General features: G+C 47.7%; 1 protein-coding gene across 2 annotated transcripts in view; it reads left to right on the top strand.

The window, feature by feature from the left end:
* The window catches only part of cc2d2a (coiled-coil and C2 domain containing 2A), a 175,344-nt gene that overhangs the window by 123,684 nt on the left and 36,837 nt on the right, over positions 1-14,823 (top strand). For both annotated transcript variants that reach the window (XM_067989540.1, XM_067989548.1), the window contains 3 exons: positions 1,646-1,755; positions 11,780-11,876; positions 11,969-12,067. In XM_067989540.1, the coding sequence (XP_067845641.1) occupies positions 1,646-1,755; positions 11,780-11,876; positions 11,969-12,067 (306 nt within the window). The remainder of the gene's footprint in view (positions 1-1,645; positions 1,756-11,779; positions 11,877-11,968; positions 12,068-14,823) is intronic.

Genomic DNA, 14,823 nt, shown 5'->3' with positions numbered 1-14,823 from the left:
ACTCGGTCTATCCCTCTCTCCCTTTTTAAACAACTGTATAATGTAAGCAGTCCTTCAATCCTCCAGCACCACGCCTGATCCAGGGAGGATTGGAAAATGATGGTATGAGCCTCCACTATTTCCTCCTTTGCTTCTTTTAACAGCCTGGGATACATTTCATCCGGCCCTGGTGATTTATCTATTTTCAAAGATGTTAATCCCCTTAATACTTTCTCTCTCAGTATGTTTATCCCGTCCAATATTTCACACTCCTCCTCCTTAACTACAATGTCTGTATCATCCCCTCTTTTGTGAAGACAGACGCAAAGTATTGATTAAGAACCATACCAACATCTTCCACCTCCACACATAGGTTACCTTTTTGGTCTCTAATAGGCCCTACTCTTTCCCTAGTTATCGATCTTGCTCTTAATGTATTTATAAAACATCTTTGGGTTTTCCTTGATTTTACTTGCCAATATTTTTTCATGCCTTCTCTTTGCTTTCCTAATTTCCTTTTTAGTTTCACCCTTGCACTTTTTATACTCCTCTAGGCTTTCTGTAGAATTGAGCTCTCGGTGTCTGACATAAGCTTTCCTTTTTTGCCTTATCTCACCCTGTACGCTCCTTGACATCCGGGGGCTCTAGATTTTGCAGTCCCACACTTTTTCTTTGTGGGAACATGTTTACTCTGAACCCCCTGAATGACACCCACTGCTCTGACATTGATTTACCTTCAAGTAGCTGTTTCCAGTCCATCTTTGCTAAATCACGTCTCAGCTTAGTAAATTTGGCCTTTCCCCAATTTAGAACTTTTACTCCTGTTCTGTCTTTGTCCTTTTCTCTAACTACGCTAAATCCAACTGAGTTATGATCACTACCACCAAAATGCTCTCCCACTGCTACGCCTTCCACCTGCCCAGCTTCATTTCCTAAAACTAAATCCATAACTGCCCCCTCTGGCATGAAGACCTTCAAGTCAGGTCTCCCACAATGCTAGTTTACTCTATTAACATTATTACGAACAGGAAATATTGGGATTTAAGGAGAAGGGAAGTCTAGAGGGAGGTTTTTTTTTGTTCATAATATGCCACCTTCAATGAGGTAAAAATAATATATTCAGAATTATGTTTGACATCTTGGTAAAACTATTAATTTTTTTAACTGGCATGAAGACCCTCAAGTCAAGTCTCCCACAATGCTAGTTTGCTCTAATGACATCACCACCAACAGGAAACATTCCTGTCTACTCTGCAGCGGCTCCAATTGAAACAACAAGGCCCTTAACTTTGAAACAGCCTGTGAGCTGCTCTGGGCCCTCAGGAAACCACACTGTAATCTCCACCCTTCCCTGTTTTCTCCCTCTGATCTGAGCCACTTGAAGCTTTATCATTTTTTTAAGTGTGTATTTGACACATCAGGTCAACTTGGTCTCTGCTGCCTCATGTTAAAGAGCTGTATTTTAAGAACACAATGAGGCTTTATATGCCACACAGTCTGGATGGTTAGTGCAAAGTTGAAATATCTTGAAGTGACACTCCTCTGATTTCCCCTGCCTTGAATGGTGGTTGCTCATTTGTACGTGGAAGATGAGCTACATGTAAAAACCAAGGAAGATCATACCAGAGTTAAGCAGTCTAACATTTGGTATACTTTTTTGTTAAAGATCTCAGTGCATCCTTTTGTGGAGGTTTCATTCCAACGTACAGTCCGTCAAACCGTTACAGCAGATGGTCCGAACCCAAACTGGAATGAAGAACTGGAACTTCCATTCAGGTAATTTAAAGAAAAAGCTAGATTAATTTCGATGAAGAAGACTCTTTGGTCCATTTGATCTCATCTTTCCAGGATACCAATACTACCAACTTTTAATGTCCACCTGAACAAGCAGAAAGGGATCACTTTAATACCTCATCTGAAGGACCGCGCTGCTGACAACGCAGCAATCCATCAGTACAGCTCTATGAGGGGGGTAATTTTAACTCCCAAGAATGGGTGGGCTGGGGCCAGGTGGGTTTAACCCAGGCACATTAGGATGTGTGCGCGCAACAGAAACCCATAAGTCCCGTCCCCACTTAAAGCCGGCGGGCCGATGCTTAAAGGGGCAATGTATCTCATTGCGTTAGTTGAGGCACTTAAGCTTTTGCGCATTAGAAAAGTTAAACAAATTTAACCTCACCTGTTCGGGTTTCCCATCGCTTCTGAGTCATGTCAGGTGAAAGCAGCGGGAAGGGCCGAATCCATGAGGTGAGTGCTTTTATTGCACTGCTTGTGGCGCAGGATGAGCAGGAGTATTTCATCCAGGCCCAACAAGCTCACCTGGTGCGAAAGGACCCCCGCGATCAGCGCCCCCCCCCACCTGATGGCTGTACGCCGCCCCGCCCGATCTTCCTCAAGGCCCACCAGATGTCAAGCACGTCCCCCCACATACCACCAGCCTCCCCCCACCCCCCATCACCCAGATTCCTTCCATGGCCCACAATCTCTCCCTCCTTTCCAATTCGCGGCTCCTTTCACATCCGAAAGGTAGCCAGCCTGTCCATCTGGCTGCCTGGTGCATGGGAAACCCAAAGTCAATCTGACTGCCTGGTGCTCTTCAATTGAGTTGGGATCACAGAATGCAATGCACTCGCTTGACTCCCAGGTTCCTCACGCGAATATCTACGCACGCACTGGGTTTCCGGCTCCGAGCTAAAATCATGCCCATAGTGTCAGCCTAGACTTTGCCCTCAGATGCTGGTGTGGGCCTCAAACTTGCAATCTTCCGATTCAGAGGTGAGTGCTACCAACTGAACCAAGCTAACACTGAAAAGACTTTCTTGTTTCTTTAATACTGCCTTGTGTTTGTGGACAGCAAGACTGTCCCGACGATCACATCTCCAGTAGATGACTCGGCCTCGAATCACCCCAGTTCAGAGTCATTCAGCTGGAGTGCGAGTTGGAGACACTGCGACACGTAAGGGAGGGGGAGGAGTAGCTGGACAGTTTGCTACAGATCTCTGTCTTTTTTTTATTCATTCGTGGGATGTGGGCGTCACTGCCAAGGCCAGCATTTATTACCCGTTCGTAATTGCTCTTTAGAGTACTGGTGAGCCGCCGCCTTGAACCGCTGCAGTTCGTGTGGTGAAAGTTCTCCCACAGTGCTGATAGGTAGGGAGTTCCAGGGCTTTGACCCAGCAACGATGAAGGAACGGCGATATATTTCCAAGTCGGGATGGTGTGTGACTTGGAGGGGAACGTGCAGGTGGTGTTGTTCCCATGTGCTTGCTGCCCTTGTCCGTCTAAGTGGTAGAGGTCGCGGGTTTGGGAGGTGCTGTCGAAGAAGCCATGCGAGTTGCTGCAGTGCATGCTGTAGATGGTACATGCTGCAGCCATGGTGCACCAGTGTTGGAGGGAGTGAAAGTTTAAGGTGGTGAATGGGCTGCCAATGAAGCGGGCTGCTTTGTCCTGGATGATGTCAGCTTCTTGAGTGTTGTTGGAGCTGCACTCATCCAGGCAAGTGGAAAGTATTCCATCACACTCCTGACTTGTGCCTTGTAGATGGTGGAAAGGCATTGGGGGGTCAGGAGGTGAGTCACTCGCCACAGAATACCCAGCATCTGACCTGCTCTTGTAGCCACAGTATTTATGTGGCTGATCCCGTTAAGTTTCTGGTCAATGGTGACCCCCCAGGATGTTGATGGTGGGGGATTCGGCGATGGTAATGCCATTGAATGTCAAGGGGAGGTGGTCATTGCCTGGCACTTGTCTGGCGCGAATGTTACTTGCCACTTATCAGGCCAAGTCTGGATGTTGTCCGGGTCTTGCTGCATGCGGGCTCGGACTGCTTCATTATCTGAGGGGTTGAGAATGGAACTGAACACTGTGCAATCACCAGCGGAACATCCCCACTTCTGACCTTATGATGGAGGGAAGGTCATTGATGAAGCAGCTGAAGATGGTTGGGCCTAGGACACTGCTCTGAGGAACTCCTGCAGCGATATCCTGGGGCTGAGGTGATTGGCCTCCAACAACCACAACCATCTTCCTTTGTGCTAGGAATGACTCCAGCCACTGGAGAGTTTTCCCCCTGATTCCCATTGACTTCAATTTTATTAGGGCTCCTTGATTCCATACTCGATCAAATGCTGCCTTGATGTCAAGGGCAGTCACTCTCACCTCACCTCTGGAATTCAGCTCTTTTGTACCAAGGCTGTAATGAAGTTTAATGGAGCCAAGTGGTCCTGGCAGAACCCAAACTGAGCATCGGTGAGCAGGTTATTGGTGAGTAAGTGCCGCTTGATGGCACTGTCGACGACACCTTCCATCACTTTGCTGATGATTGAGAGTAGACTGATGGGGCGGTAATTGGCCGGATTGGATTTGTCCTGTTTTTTGTGGACAGGACATACCTGGGCAATTTTCCACTTTGTCGGGTAGATGCCAGTGTTGTAGCTGTACCGGAACAGCTTGGCTAGAGGCGCAGCTAGTTCTGAGCACAAGTCTTCAGCACTATAGCCAGGATGTTGTCATAGCCTTTGCTGTATCCAGTGCTGTTTGTTGATATTACGTGGAGTGAATCGAAGTGGCTGAAGACTGGCTTCTGTGAAGATGAGGATCTTGGGAGGAGGCCGAGATGGGTCATCCACTTGGCACTTCTGGCTGAAAATAGTTGCAAACACTTCAGCCTTGACTTTTGCACTCACATGCTGGGCTCTGCCATCATTGAGGATGGGGATGTTCGTGGAACCTCCTCCTCCCGTTAGTTGTTTAATTGTCCACCACCATTCACGACTGGATGTGGCAGGACACCAGAGCTTTGATCTGATCCGTTGATTGTGGGATTGATTAGCTCTGTCTATAGCATGTTGCTTCCGCTGTTTAGCATGCATGTCGTCCTGTGTTGTAGCTTCACCAGGTTGGCACGTCATTTTTAGGTATGCCTGGTGCTGCTCCTGGCATGCTCTTCTACAATCCTCATTGAACCAGGGTTGACCCCCTGGCTTGTTGGTAATGGTAGAGTGAGGAATATGCCAGGCCATGAGGTTACGGATTGTGATGGAATACAATTCTGCTGCTGCTGATGGCCCACAGCGCCTCTTGGATGCCCAGTTTTGAGCTGCTAGATCTGATCTGAATCTATCCCATTTAGCACGATGGTAGTTCCACACAACATATTGGATGATGTCCTCAGTGTGAAGACGGGACATCATCTCCATGAGAACTGTGCGGTGGTCACTCCTACCAATACTGTCATGGACAGATGCATCTGCGATAGGTAGATTGGTGAAGACAAGGTCAAGTAGGTTTTTCCCTCGTTATGGTTCTCTCACCACCTGCTGCAGGCCCAGTCCTTCAGGACTCGGCCAACTCGGTCAGTAGTGGTGCTAACGAGACACTGTTGGTGATGGACATTGAAGTCCCCCACCCAGAGTACATTCTGTGCCCTTGCTACCCTCAGTGCTCCCTCCAAGTGGTGCTCAACATGGAGGAGGACTGATTCATCAGCTGAGGGAGGGTGGTAGGTGGTAATCAGCAGGAGGTTTCCTTGTCCATGTTTGACCTGATGCCATAAGATTTCATGGGGTCCAGAGTCAATGTTGAGGACTCCCAGGGCCACTCCCTCCTGTCTGTATATCACTGTAACGCCATCTCTGGTCGGTCTGTCCTGTCGGTGGGACGAGACATACCCAGGGATGGTGATGGAGGAGTCTGGGACATTGGCTGAAAGGTATGATTCTGTGAGTGTGGCTATGTCAGGCTGTTTGCTTGACTAGTCTGTGGGACAGCTCTCCCAATTTTGGCACAAGTTCCCAGATGTTAGTGAGGAGGACTTTGTAGGGTTGATTGAGCTTGGTTTGCCTTTATCATGTCCGGTGCCTGGTTGTCCGATGCCGGGTGTTCCATTGGGTTTTATTCTTATTATAACTTTTTGTAGCGGGATTGTACAATTGGGATGGCAGGACTGTCGTATGAGGAAAGATTGGGTCGACTAGGCCTGTATTCACTCGAGTTTAGAAGAATGAGAGGGGATCTCATTGAAATGCATAAAATTCTGACAGGGCTAGACAGACTGGATACAGGGAGGATGTTTCCCCTGGCTGGTGGATCCAGAACAAGGGGTCACAGTCTCAGGATACGGGGTAGGACATTTAGGACTGTGATGAGGATAAATTTCTTCACTCAGAGGGTGGTGAACCCGTGGAATTCTCTACCACGGAAGGCTGTGGTGGCCAAGTCTCTGAATATATTTAAGAAGGAGCTAAATAGATTTCTAGACGCAAAACCATCAAGGGATACGGGGAGAGAGCTCCTATTTTCTATGGCTAGGCCATTTCAGAGGGCAGTTAAAAATCAACCACATTCGTGAACCAGATGGGTTTTTACGACAATCTGGTAGTTTCATAAAGGATAAATAGGGCAGTCACAAGGACTTTAACTAGTAAATGGGGGAAGGGCTCAGGTGGAAATGGAAGTATAAATAATAATTCTAAAACAAACGAAAAGGAAGCGGGTAGAGTAATAGTCAGAAATTATAATTATAACCAGTGGTGTGGCCCTTATCACCAAATCACACTTTGGTCTGTCCCCCTACTCCTCTGGCAACTTCTCCTCCTTTGAGCATCTCACCTTGTTTCAACCCCTCACCTCTCCTTTAAAATCCTCATTCTCTAACACCCATCCAGTTTCTCACCAAGATATCTTCACTGCTTTCCACCCTCAGCCTCTGCACCAAACGACTTCTTATCCTCGGTGATTTCAACCTCCATCTCAACTCATCATGCTCTCTCTCCTCAGAGTTCATTGTCCTCCTATCCTCCCTTAATCTCACCCTCCATATAAACTCCCCTACCCATATTAACGGCCACCCCCTCGACCTTGCCATCTCGCGTGGCCTCTCTACTCCCATCGTGTCAATGACAGATAAGGCCATATCTGATCACTTCCTTGTATCCCTCTCCACCCACATCCCCCTTCCCCCTCCCAACTCCACTTCCTTCTGTGTCCACCCCTGAAAAAACTCCCCCAGGTCACTTACAACGGCACTTTCAAATTCCCAACTGTCTAGCCTTTGGCCCTCCATTCACCACGACATTTCTGCAGCTACTGATCTGCTCAATCTCACCCTCACCTCCACCTTTGATGCCCTTGTCCCCACTAAAACCTTTACTCTCTTTCACCCTGGTCCTTCCCCCTGGTAAGGCCCTCATCTCCGCTCCCTTAAGTCCAAGGGATGCAGACTTGAATGTTTATGGTGGATAACTGGTTTAGCCATTCATCACCAGATCTGGCTGGACCACATAAAGCACTATCGGGTCCTGCTCTCCTCTGCCAAAACTGCTCACTATTCCAGGATCATCCTGAAATGCAAAGATAACCCCAGCTTCTCTTCGCCACTACAAACTGCCTTCTTAAACCCCTCCCTCCGCCCCCTCCACCCTCACCTTCAACAAGTGCAAGGAGCTCATGGAATTCTTTGTCACTAAGATTGAGACCATCCATTCAGCTGCCTCTGCCACTTCCCTCCATTCCTCCAGCCCACCAAACCAAATTTCCCTTATGGTTCCCCCTACCCCAGTCCTGAACTCACATCTTTCTCTAGTTTCTCTCCTGTCTCCCCTCATGCCCTCTCTGAGCTCATCTTGACCATGAGACCCACCTCCTGCTCCCTCAAACCTATTCCCACTAAACTGTTGACCACCCAACTTTCCTTCCCGGCCCCCATGTTAGCTGATATTGTTAACTGTTTGCTCTCCTCAGGTACTGTCCCTCCGTCCATTCAAATCTGCCACCATCACTCCCTTCCTCAAAAAACCCACCCTTGACCCCTGTGTCCTTGCAAACTACCGTCCCATCTCCAACCTCCCTTTCCTTTCCAAAGTCCTTGAATGTGTTGTCGTCTCCCAAATCCGTGCTCATCTATCCCGCAACTCCATGTTTGAATTTCTCCAATCAAGTTTCCGCCATGCTACAGTACTGAACCAGCCCTTATCAATGTCACAAATGACATCCTATATGACTATGACGATGGTAAACTGTCCCTCCTCATCCTTCTCGACCTGTCTGCAGCCTTTGACACGGTTGACCACCCCATCCTCCTCCAACGCCTCTCCTCCGGGATCTGGGTGGGACTGCGCTCGCCTGGTTCCATTCTTATCTATACAGCCGTAGCCAGAGAATCACCTGCAATCGCTTCTCTTCCCGCTCCTGGCCCCCTCCTATTTCTCATCTGCATGCTGCCCCTCGGTGACATCTTCTGAAAACACAATGTCAGATTCCACATGTACGCTGACAACACCCAGCTCTACCTCACAACCACCTCCCTCGACCCTTCCACTGTCTCTGATTTGTCACATTGCTTGTCTGACATCCAGTACTAGATAAGCAAAAATGTCCTCCAACTAAATATTGGGAAGACCAAAACCATTGTCTTCGGTCCCCGCCGCAAACTCCATCCCTTTCCCTGGCCACTGTCTGAGCCTGAACCAGACCATTTGCACCTTGGTGTCTTATTTGACCCTGAAATGAGCTTCCGACCACATATCCGAGACCGCCTACTTCCACCTCCGTAACATCGACTGTCTCTGCCCCACCTCAGATCATCTGCTGCTGAAACCCTCATCCATGCCTTTGTTTCTCTAGACTCAACTATTCCAATGCTTTCCTGGCTGGCCTCTCATCTTTCACCCTTCATAAACTTGAGCTCATCCAAAACTCTGCTGCCTGTATCCTAACTCACACCAAGTCCCATTCTCCAATTGCCCCTGTTCTCGCTGACCTACATTGGCTCCCGGTCCAGGAATGCCGCGATTTTAAAATTCTCATGCTTGTTTTCAAATCTCTCCATGGCCTCACCCCTCCCTACCTCTGTAACCTCCTCCAGCCCTACAATCCTCCGAGATCTCTGCGCTCCTCCAATTCTTGCCTCTTGTGCCTCCCTGATTTTAATCACTCCATCATTGGCAACCTTGCCTTCAGCTGCCTAGGCCCTAAACTCTGGAATTCCCTCCCTAAACCTCTCCACCTCTCTACCTCTCTCTCCTTCTTCAAGACACTCCTTAAAACCTACCTCTTTGACCACCTTCCTAATACCTCCTTAAGTTGCTCGGTGTCAAATTTTGTTTGATAACGCTCCCATGAAGTGCCTTGGGACGTTTTACTATGTTAAAAGCGCTATATAAATAAAAGTTGTTGTTGAGCATTCCAATGGCTTGTTCAGTGACAGATCTGATGGCGATGTGACTGTCGTTGTACTGCTGCTGTGCCTTGTTGGTGGGATCTCTCAGAGGTGTCATGAGCCATGTCTGCAGGGAGTATCCCTTGTCTCCAAGGAGCCATTCCTTAAGTCTGTCTAGTGTGTGGAAGAGGGCCAGAATGTTGGACTCTGGCAAACTGAAGGAATCATGGCAGCTACTAGAGAATCTGGCACACACCTGCAGAAATCTCTTCCAGTGGTCAAAAACCAGCGAAGTATTGATATCCTTTTCAGTTGATGAACAGTCCTGGCTCGTGTGGAGGTGCTCGGATTGCTATATGTGTGCAATCAATTGCCCCTGTACCCGTGGGAAGCCAACCAGAGAGTGGAAACCCACTGCCTTCTCAGTCTGGCTGATGTCGTCGCTGGGGAAGTTGACGTAGTCAGATGTCCTGGCAAACAAGTCATCTGTAACCTGTCATATACACTTATGTGCAGACAACTGAGAGACCCCGGTGACATCTCTGGTGGCACCCTGGAAGGATTCAGGGGCGAAGAAATTGAGGGAAGTGGTGGCCTTAACTGTGACAGGCAATGAGTGGCCACCAGGCCCAGCCGGGAGCAGCTCTGCGTGAAGGAGCCTGCAGATGTCTGGGACCAACTGGCAACTCAATCTGAGCCTGCGTAGGCAGTGCTCCTCAGAGAGGTCCAGGAAGCTCAGCCTGTGTCTATAGATCCTTTCACATAGGTAGTGCCTCCTTTGAAGTTGGCCCCTCTGCTGGTCCCCTCTCTGCTCTTCTGCAGCCTTGTGGTGCACCTCGGTCTTGTGGACTTGCAACTCCCAGAACTGCACGCTGTGCCTGCCACGGATGGTGATGTGCCTCCTTCTCAGATTTTTTTTTATATTCGTTCATGGGATGTGGGCATCACTGGCCAGGCCGGCATTTATTGCCCATCCCTAATTGCCCTTGAGAAGGTGGTGGTGAGCCGCCTTCTTGAACCGCTGCAGTCCGTGTGGTGACGGTTCTCCCACAGTGCTGTTAGGAAGGGAGTTCCAGGATTTTGACCCAGCGACGATGAAGGAACAGCGATATATTTCCAAGTCGGGATGGTGTGTGACTTGGAGGGGAACGTGCAGGTGGTGTTGTTCCCATGTGCTATAGAATAAATCCACTGCGCCCCCCCCACCTCAGTCTGAGGGGGGTCCAAAATGTCTGAACACAAGAATTCTGAGTGTGAACCAAGAAATCGCTGTCTAAACACAAAGAAATAGACAGTTTCCTAGAAGTGAAGGGAATTAGGGGTTACGGGGAGCGGGCAGGAAAGTGGACATGAATTTAGATTTGAGGTTAGGATCAGATCAGCCATTAAATGGCGGAGCAGGCTCGAAGGGCCGATTGGCCTACTCCTGCTCCTATTTCTTATGTTCTTATGTTAAAGAGCTCCCAGCCAAAGGTTTGTCTGAGAGAACTGATTGCCCTGCTGCAAAAACTCACCTTTTCTTCACGTGTCAATCACTGGTTTAAAAGTCCAAATGGTTGCTGGCTGCAACTCGCTTCCGTTTCCATGGCATCTTTGAGGCCACAGGAGACACGTTCAGAAGCAGTTAAAATGGCTTGTGTAAGTCAAACCACAAAAACCATAAACCACAAAAATTTAACATCTTTAAATACTTCAAGTACCTCAGTTTGCGCTTTGAATATCTTCCGGGTTTCAGAACCGCAACCAGACCCATCTGGGTCAAACCTGGAAGTTGGCGCCTTGGAGCCGGGATGCAGTCCCACTCCGAAATCGGAGAATTTTCACTTCCCACCTGCCCCCAGCCCTCCAGTTCTTCAGGGTTAAAATTTACTCCCAGGAATTATTGCAGCATACTACAAAACAAGCTCTAACACAATGTTATTTAAAACTTAAAAGAAAAGTTAAACACTAATTTTGCCCACCCTGCCATCTCTATGTTCCACCATTTGTTTACATTTTAACTTTAATTTTATTTTTTTCAGCATTTCCTCCAATCTTTTATCCCTTAGAAAAATTAAGTGTGAAAATGCATTACAGGAGCTATTTCATGAGTGTAAACGGTGATGAATGTGTGACAGTACATCACACCATTAGTTATCCATGTGATAAGGGTGTTTATTACATGGCTGGTTTTTCCACTTTTGGACCTGTGAACAATATGTCAGATTACGCAGGTCTTCAAGTGATTACTATATCGCAGTTAGATATGTTTTTTTGTCCCTTCATTGTCACAGCTGTGTTTCCTGTATCCCATATGAAGCATTTTAACCTTCTCTAAAGGCCTTTCTTCGGGAGTTATCTAAGGAGTGTGTTCATAATTCAATGGACATATACTTAAAAAGGAAAGATTTGCAGGTCTATAGGGAAAGAACAGGGCTGTGGGACCAATTGGATAGCTCTTTCAAAGAATCAGCACAAGCACATTGGGCTGAATGACCTCCTTCTGTGCTGTATGATTCTGATTCTATGATTCAAAGCACTCTACAGTCGAATTTTTTGCAGCACCTTAAGGAGATGCTATTAAACAGTAATAATTGCAGAGCTGTGATATAAGTGAGAGTGTTGTAGTAGTGAGCACCTGGTTTATTTGATTTTTAATTCCAGAGCACCGAACGGTGATTACAGCACAGCGAGCCTACAGTCTGTTACAGATGAGGTATTCATCAATGTCTTCGATGAAGTTGTTTATGATGTTCTAGAGGTAAACTTAAAGAAATTTTTTAAATTATTTAGCAAAATCAGCCCAATTATTAAAATAAATATAAACTTTTTGAAAAATAATTGTGTTTTTAGGACGATAGAGAAAGAGGAAGTGGTGTTCACACCCGTATCGAGCGACACTGGTTGGGTGCTGTACATATCCCATTTACTACCATCTACTGCCAGTCCAGGGTAAGGATTTCCTTCTATATGAGTATTTGCCTGCAGTGGAGGGTATTTTTAAAGTGTTGAAATGTTAATTTGTGGGAGAAATATGTGCTTTTCTTGCTGTATCTGAAAGCTAGCCTACGCAATTTGTATTTAATAAAGTCTAACTTTGTTGTATGCAAGTTTTGACACTTTGCCATTCAGTTGCTTTGGCCCCAGTAAATATTTACGGTGATGCATGCAACTCTGTGTGCATATTTATTTGTATATAACTAACAGCCCCGCGGCTGGTGATCTTAGAAATTACAGTTTATATTTGTGCAAAGCATTACAGTTCACAGTAATTCTGAAGTGCATCACACACAGTTTTATACTTCTAAATGTCCCATTCCTTATGCCCATTGTCTTTGATGAGCAATCCATTAATTAATTGTGATCTTCTTTGGTCTTTTCTTTTGCAGGACCTCCCTCTTCTCCCATCCCATATGTTTGTAGTTGTTTCATTAGCGTAGACTCATTTTGTACGATACCAAGTGTTTTACTTTTCAGTAACTCAAATCATTGGGCAGGAATTCAGTTCTGCCAGACTTGGTTATGCAATTAAGACTTTAAATGGTCTTAACTTGGTGTTCAGCCACATTTGGAGATTCCCCCTGGAGGCAGTTTCCAGAGCATTGGGTTGAAATCCTTTTTATTCACTTATTTATTCCCTGTCTCCCAATTCTTATCTTGTTCTCTTTTGTGGATGTAGCTTATGGTGAGGTACAGCACACAGGGGGATAATTTTAACCCCCAAGAATAGGTGGCTTAATGGCGAGTGGGCAGTAAAAATAGTTTGTTTTTGGAGCAGGACAGCATCCAGGCTCCTGCATGATAACTTACTAAGTTTAATTAACTTCAGGTTAGTCAGACATGATTTGTTAAAGGCAAATCATGTCTGACTAACCTGATTGAGTCCTTTGATGAAGTAACAGAGAGGGTTGACGAAGGTAGTGCAGTAGATGTATATATGGGGCTCTATTTTCGCGCCTGTGATCGGGTGCGTTCGTGGCAGGGGGGCTGTGAAAATCCGGGATTCCCAGGGCAGGCCTGGAGCCCGGCTCCAACCCGCCCCATTTCCGGGTTCCCCAGTGACGTGCTCACATGCGCGCGCAACTCCCGCATGTGGGACTCCCGCCGGCAATTAAAGCCGGCGGGGTGCCACTTAAAGTACTTGAACAGGTACTTCAGGTTGTTAACAGACCTGATTGACCTGATATTTTAGGAGGGATCGGATTTTGCAATTAACTGAGTCTGTTTCCCGCACTGGGGGAAACACTCCCAGTTGAAATGGACGTGTTGCAGCCACCAGTCCGTGGCAGCTGCAACGGTCCATTTGACAGGTGGGAGGAGAGACCCTCACTCATTGCAGGAGGCCAATCTGTCAATTTGGACAAAGTTTGGCCTCCACCACCCTCCCCCTAACAATCAAATGCATAAACTTGCACACTTACCCCGGGGTCCAGAGACATGTACCTACCTTGCGGACCCCCTCAAATGTACATCATCCAGATGGGGCAGCCATAGCTGCAGTCATGACCTCCTCGGAGGGCGAACAGCATCACCAGCCTCGCCAGCCACGCCATCCACCTCTGACACGTGGAGTTCCACAACACAGTGCTGTGACACATCCACCTGCACAGCAGGAGGGAGGGCAACCGCAGAGAGAGATGCTTCGCAGAGGGCACTACGCTCGCCACAGGGTCTACAGCTTCCGTGGACATCTGCAGCCTCCTTCATGCCGAGCTGCTCCCGGCTGGCCCGAGCACTATCTTCTTACCTGTCGCTGTCAAACAACTTCTCCGCATCCTTCCAGGGTGCCACCGGGGACATCGCCGACCTCTCTCAGTCGTCTGCACAAAAGAGCCCTGCAAATACACCTACAGCCACTCTGCAGTGACTAAATGGGTGGCATCAGTTGTGGGTCTTCATAGTGATCCTCAGGAAAGGGCATTATTGCACAAACCAGACAAGATTCGCAAAGACGTGGCAGTAGTGGTGCCAATATAATATGTTATGTGAGTTGATCAGAAATTAAATATAGGTAAACACCATGACAAACCCTCAAACACCCTTCATGCTCACGACACGTTTGCCTGACGCTTCCTACTGCACATATGTGATGCAGGCCCTGTGGCTGCAGCACAGGTAGTGGCAGGTTGAGTGAGGCTGACTGTGAAAGAGATGCATCAGTGGGTGAGTATGAGATAGAGCCATGAGATTGTATGAGGATTGGGTTGAGTGGTAGTGGTGGGATGAGTACTGGCAAGGTGAGTAAGTGCAGGTAAGTTGAGGATGAGCTTTGGATTGGGTGTGAGGGGTACAGTAACTTAACAGTTTTAACAAGAACCACTCCCCAAGCCTTATGGAGGCTTTATCTTGGCTGAGTTGTCAATCAAATCATTGAGGGGTGTGAGGGGTGATGTGATAGAATAGTGTTGGCAGTGCAGAAGGAGATGTGGGGTGGGGGCGCTGATGTGGCAGACGGAGTGTAGGGGAATGAGTAAGTGTACTCACTTTGGCTGACCTACTTCGGTGATTGAAACGCCTCCTGCACTGTATGCAGGTGCGCGATATGTTGGTGGTGCTGGTGACCTCCTCCGCCACCTCGAGCCAGGCCTTCTTGGTGGCAGAGGCAGGCCGCTTCCTCCCGCCTGCCGGCGGGAAGATCTCTGTCCTCCCACTCCTCCTCACCCCATCCAATGAAACCTGGAGTGAGGCATCATTAAACCTGGGAGCAG

This window comes from Heptranchias perlo, chromosome 1 (genome assembly GCF_035084215.1).
Source record: "Heptranchias perlo isolate sHepPer1 chromosome 1, sHepPer1.hap1, whole genome shotgun sequence".
NCBI classification, from domain to species: Eukaryota; Metazoa; Chordata; class Chondrichthyes; order Hexanchiformes; family Hexanchidae; genus Heptranchias; species Heptranchias perlo.
Note: the sequence above shows the minus strand (reverse complement) of the source record. Positions and strands in the feature narration are given on the sequence as shown.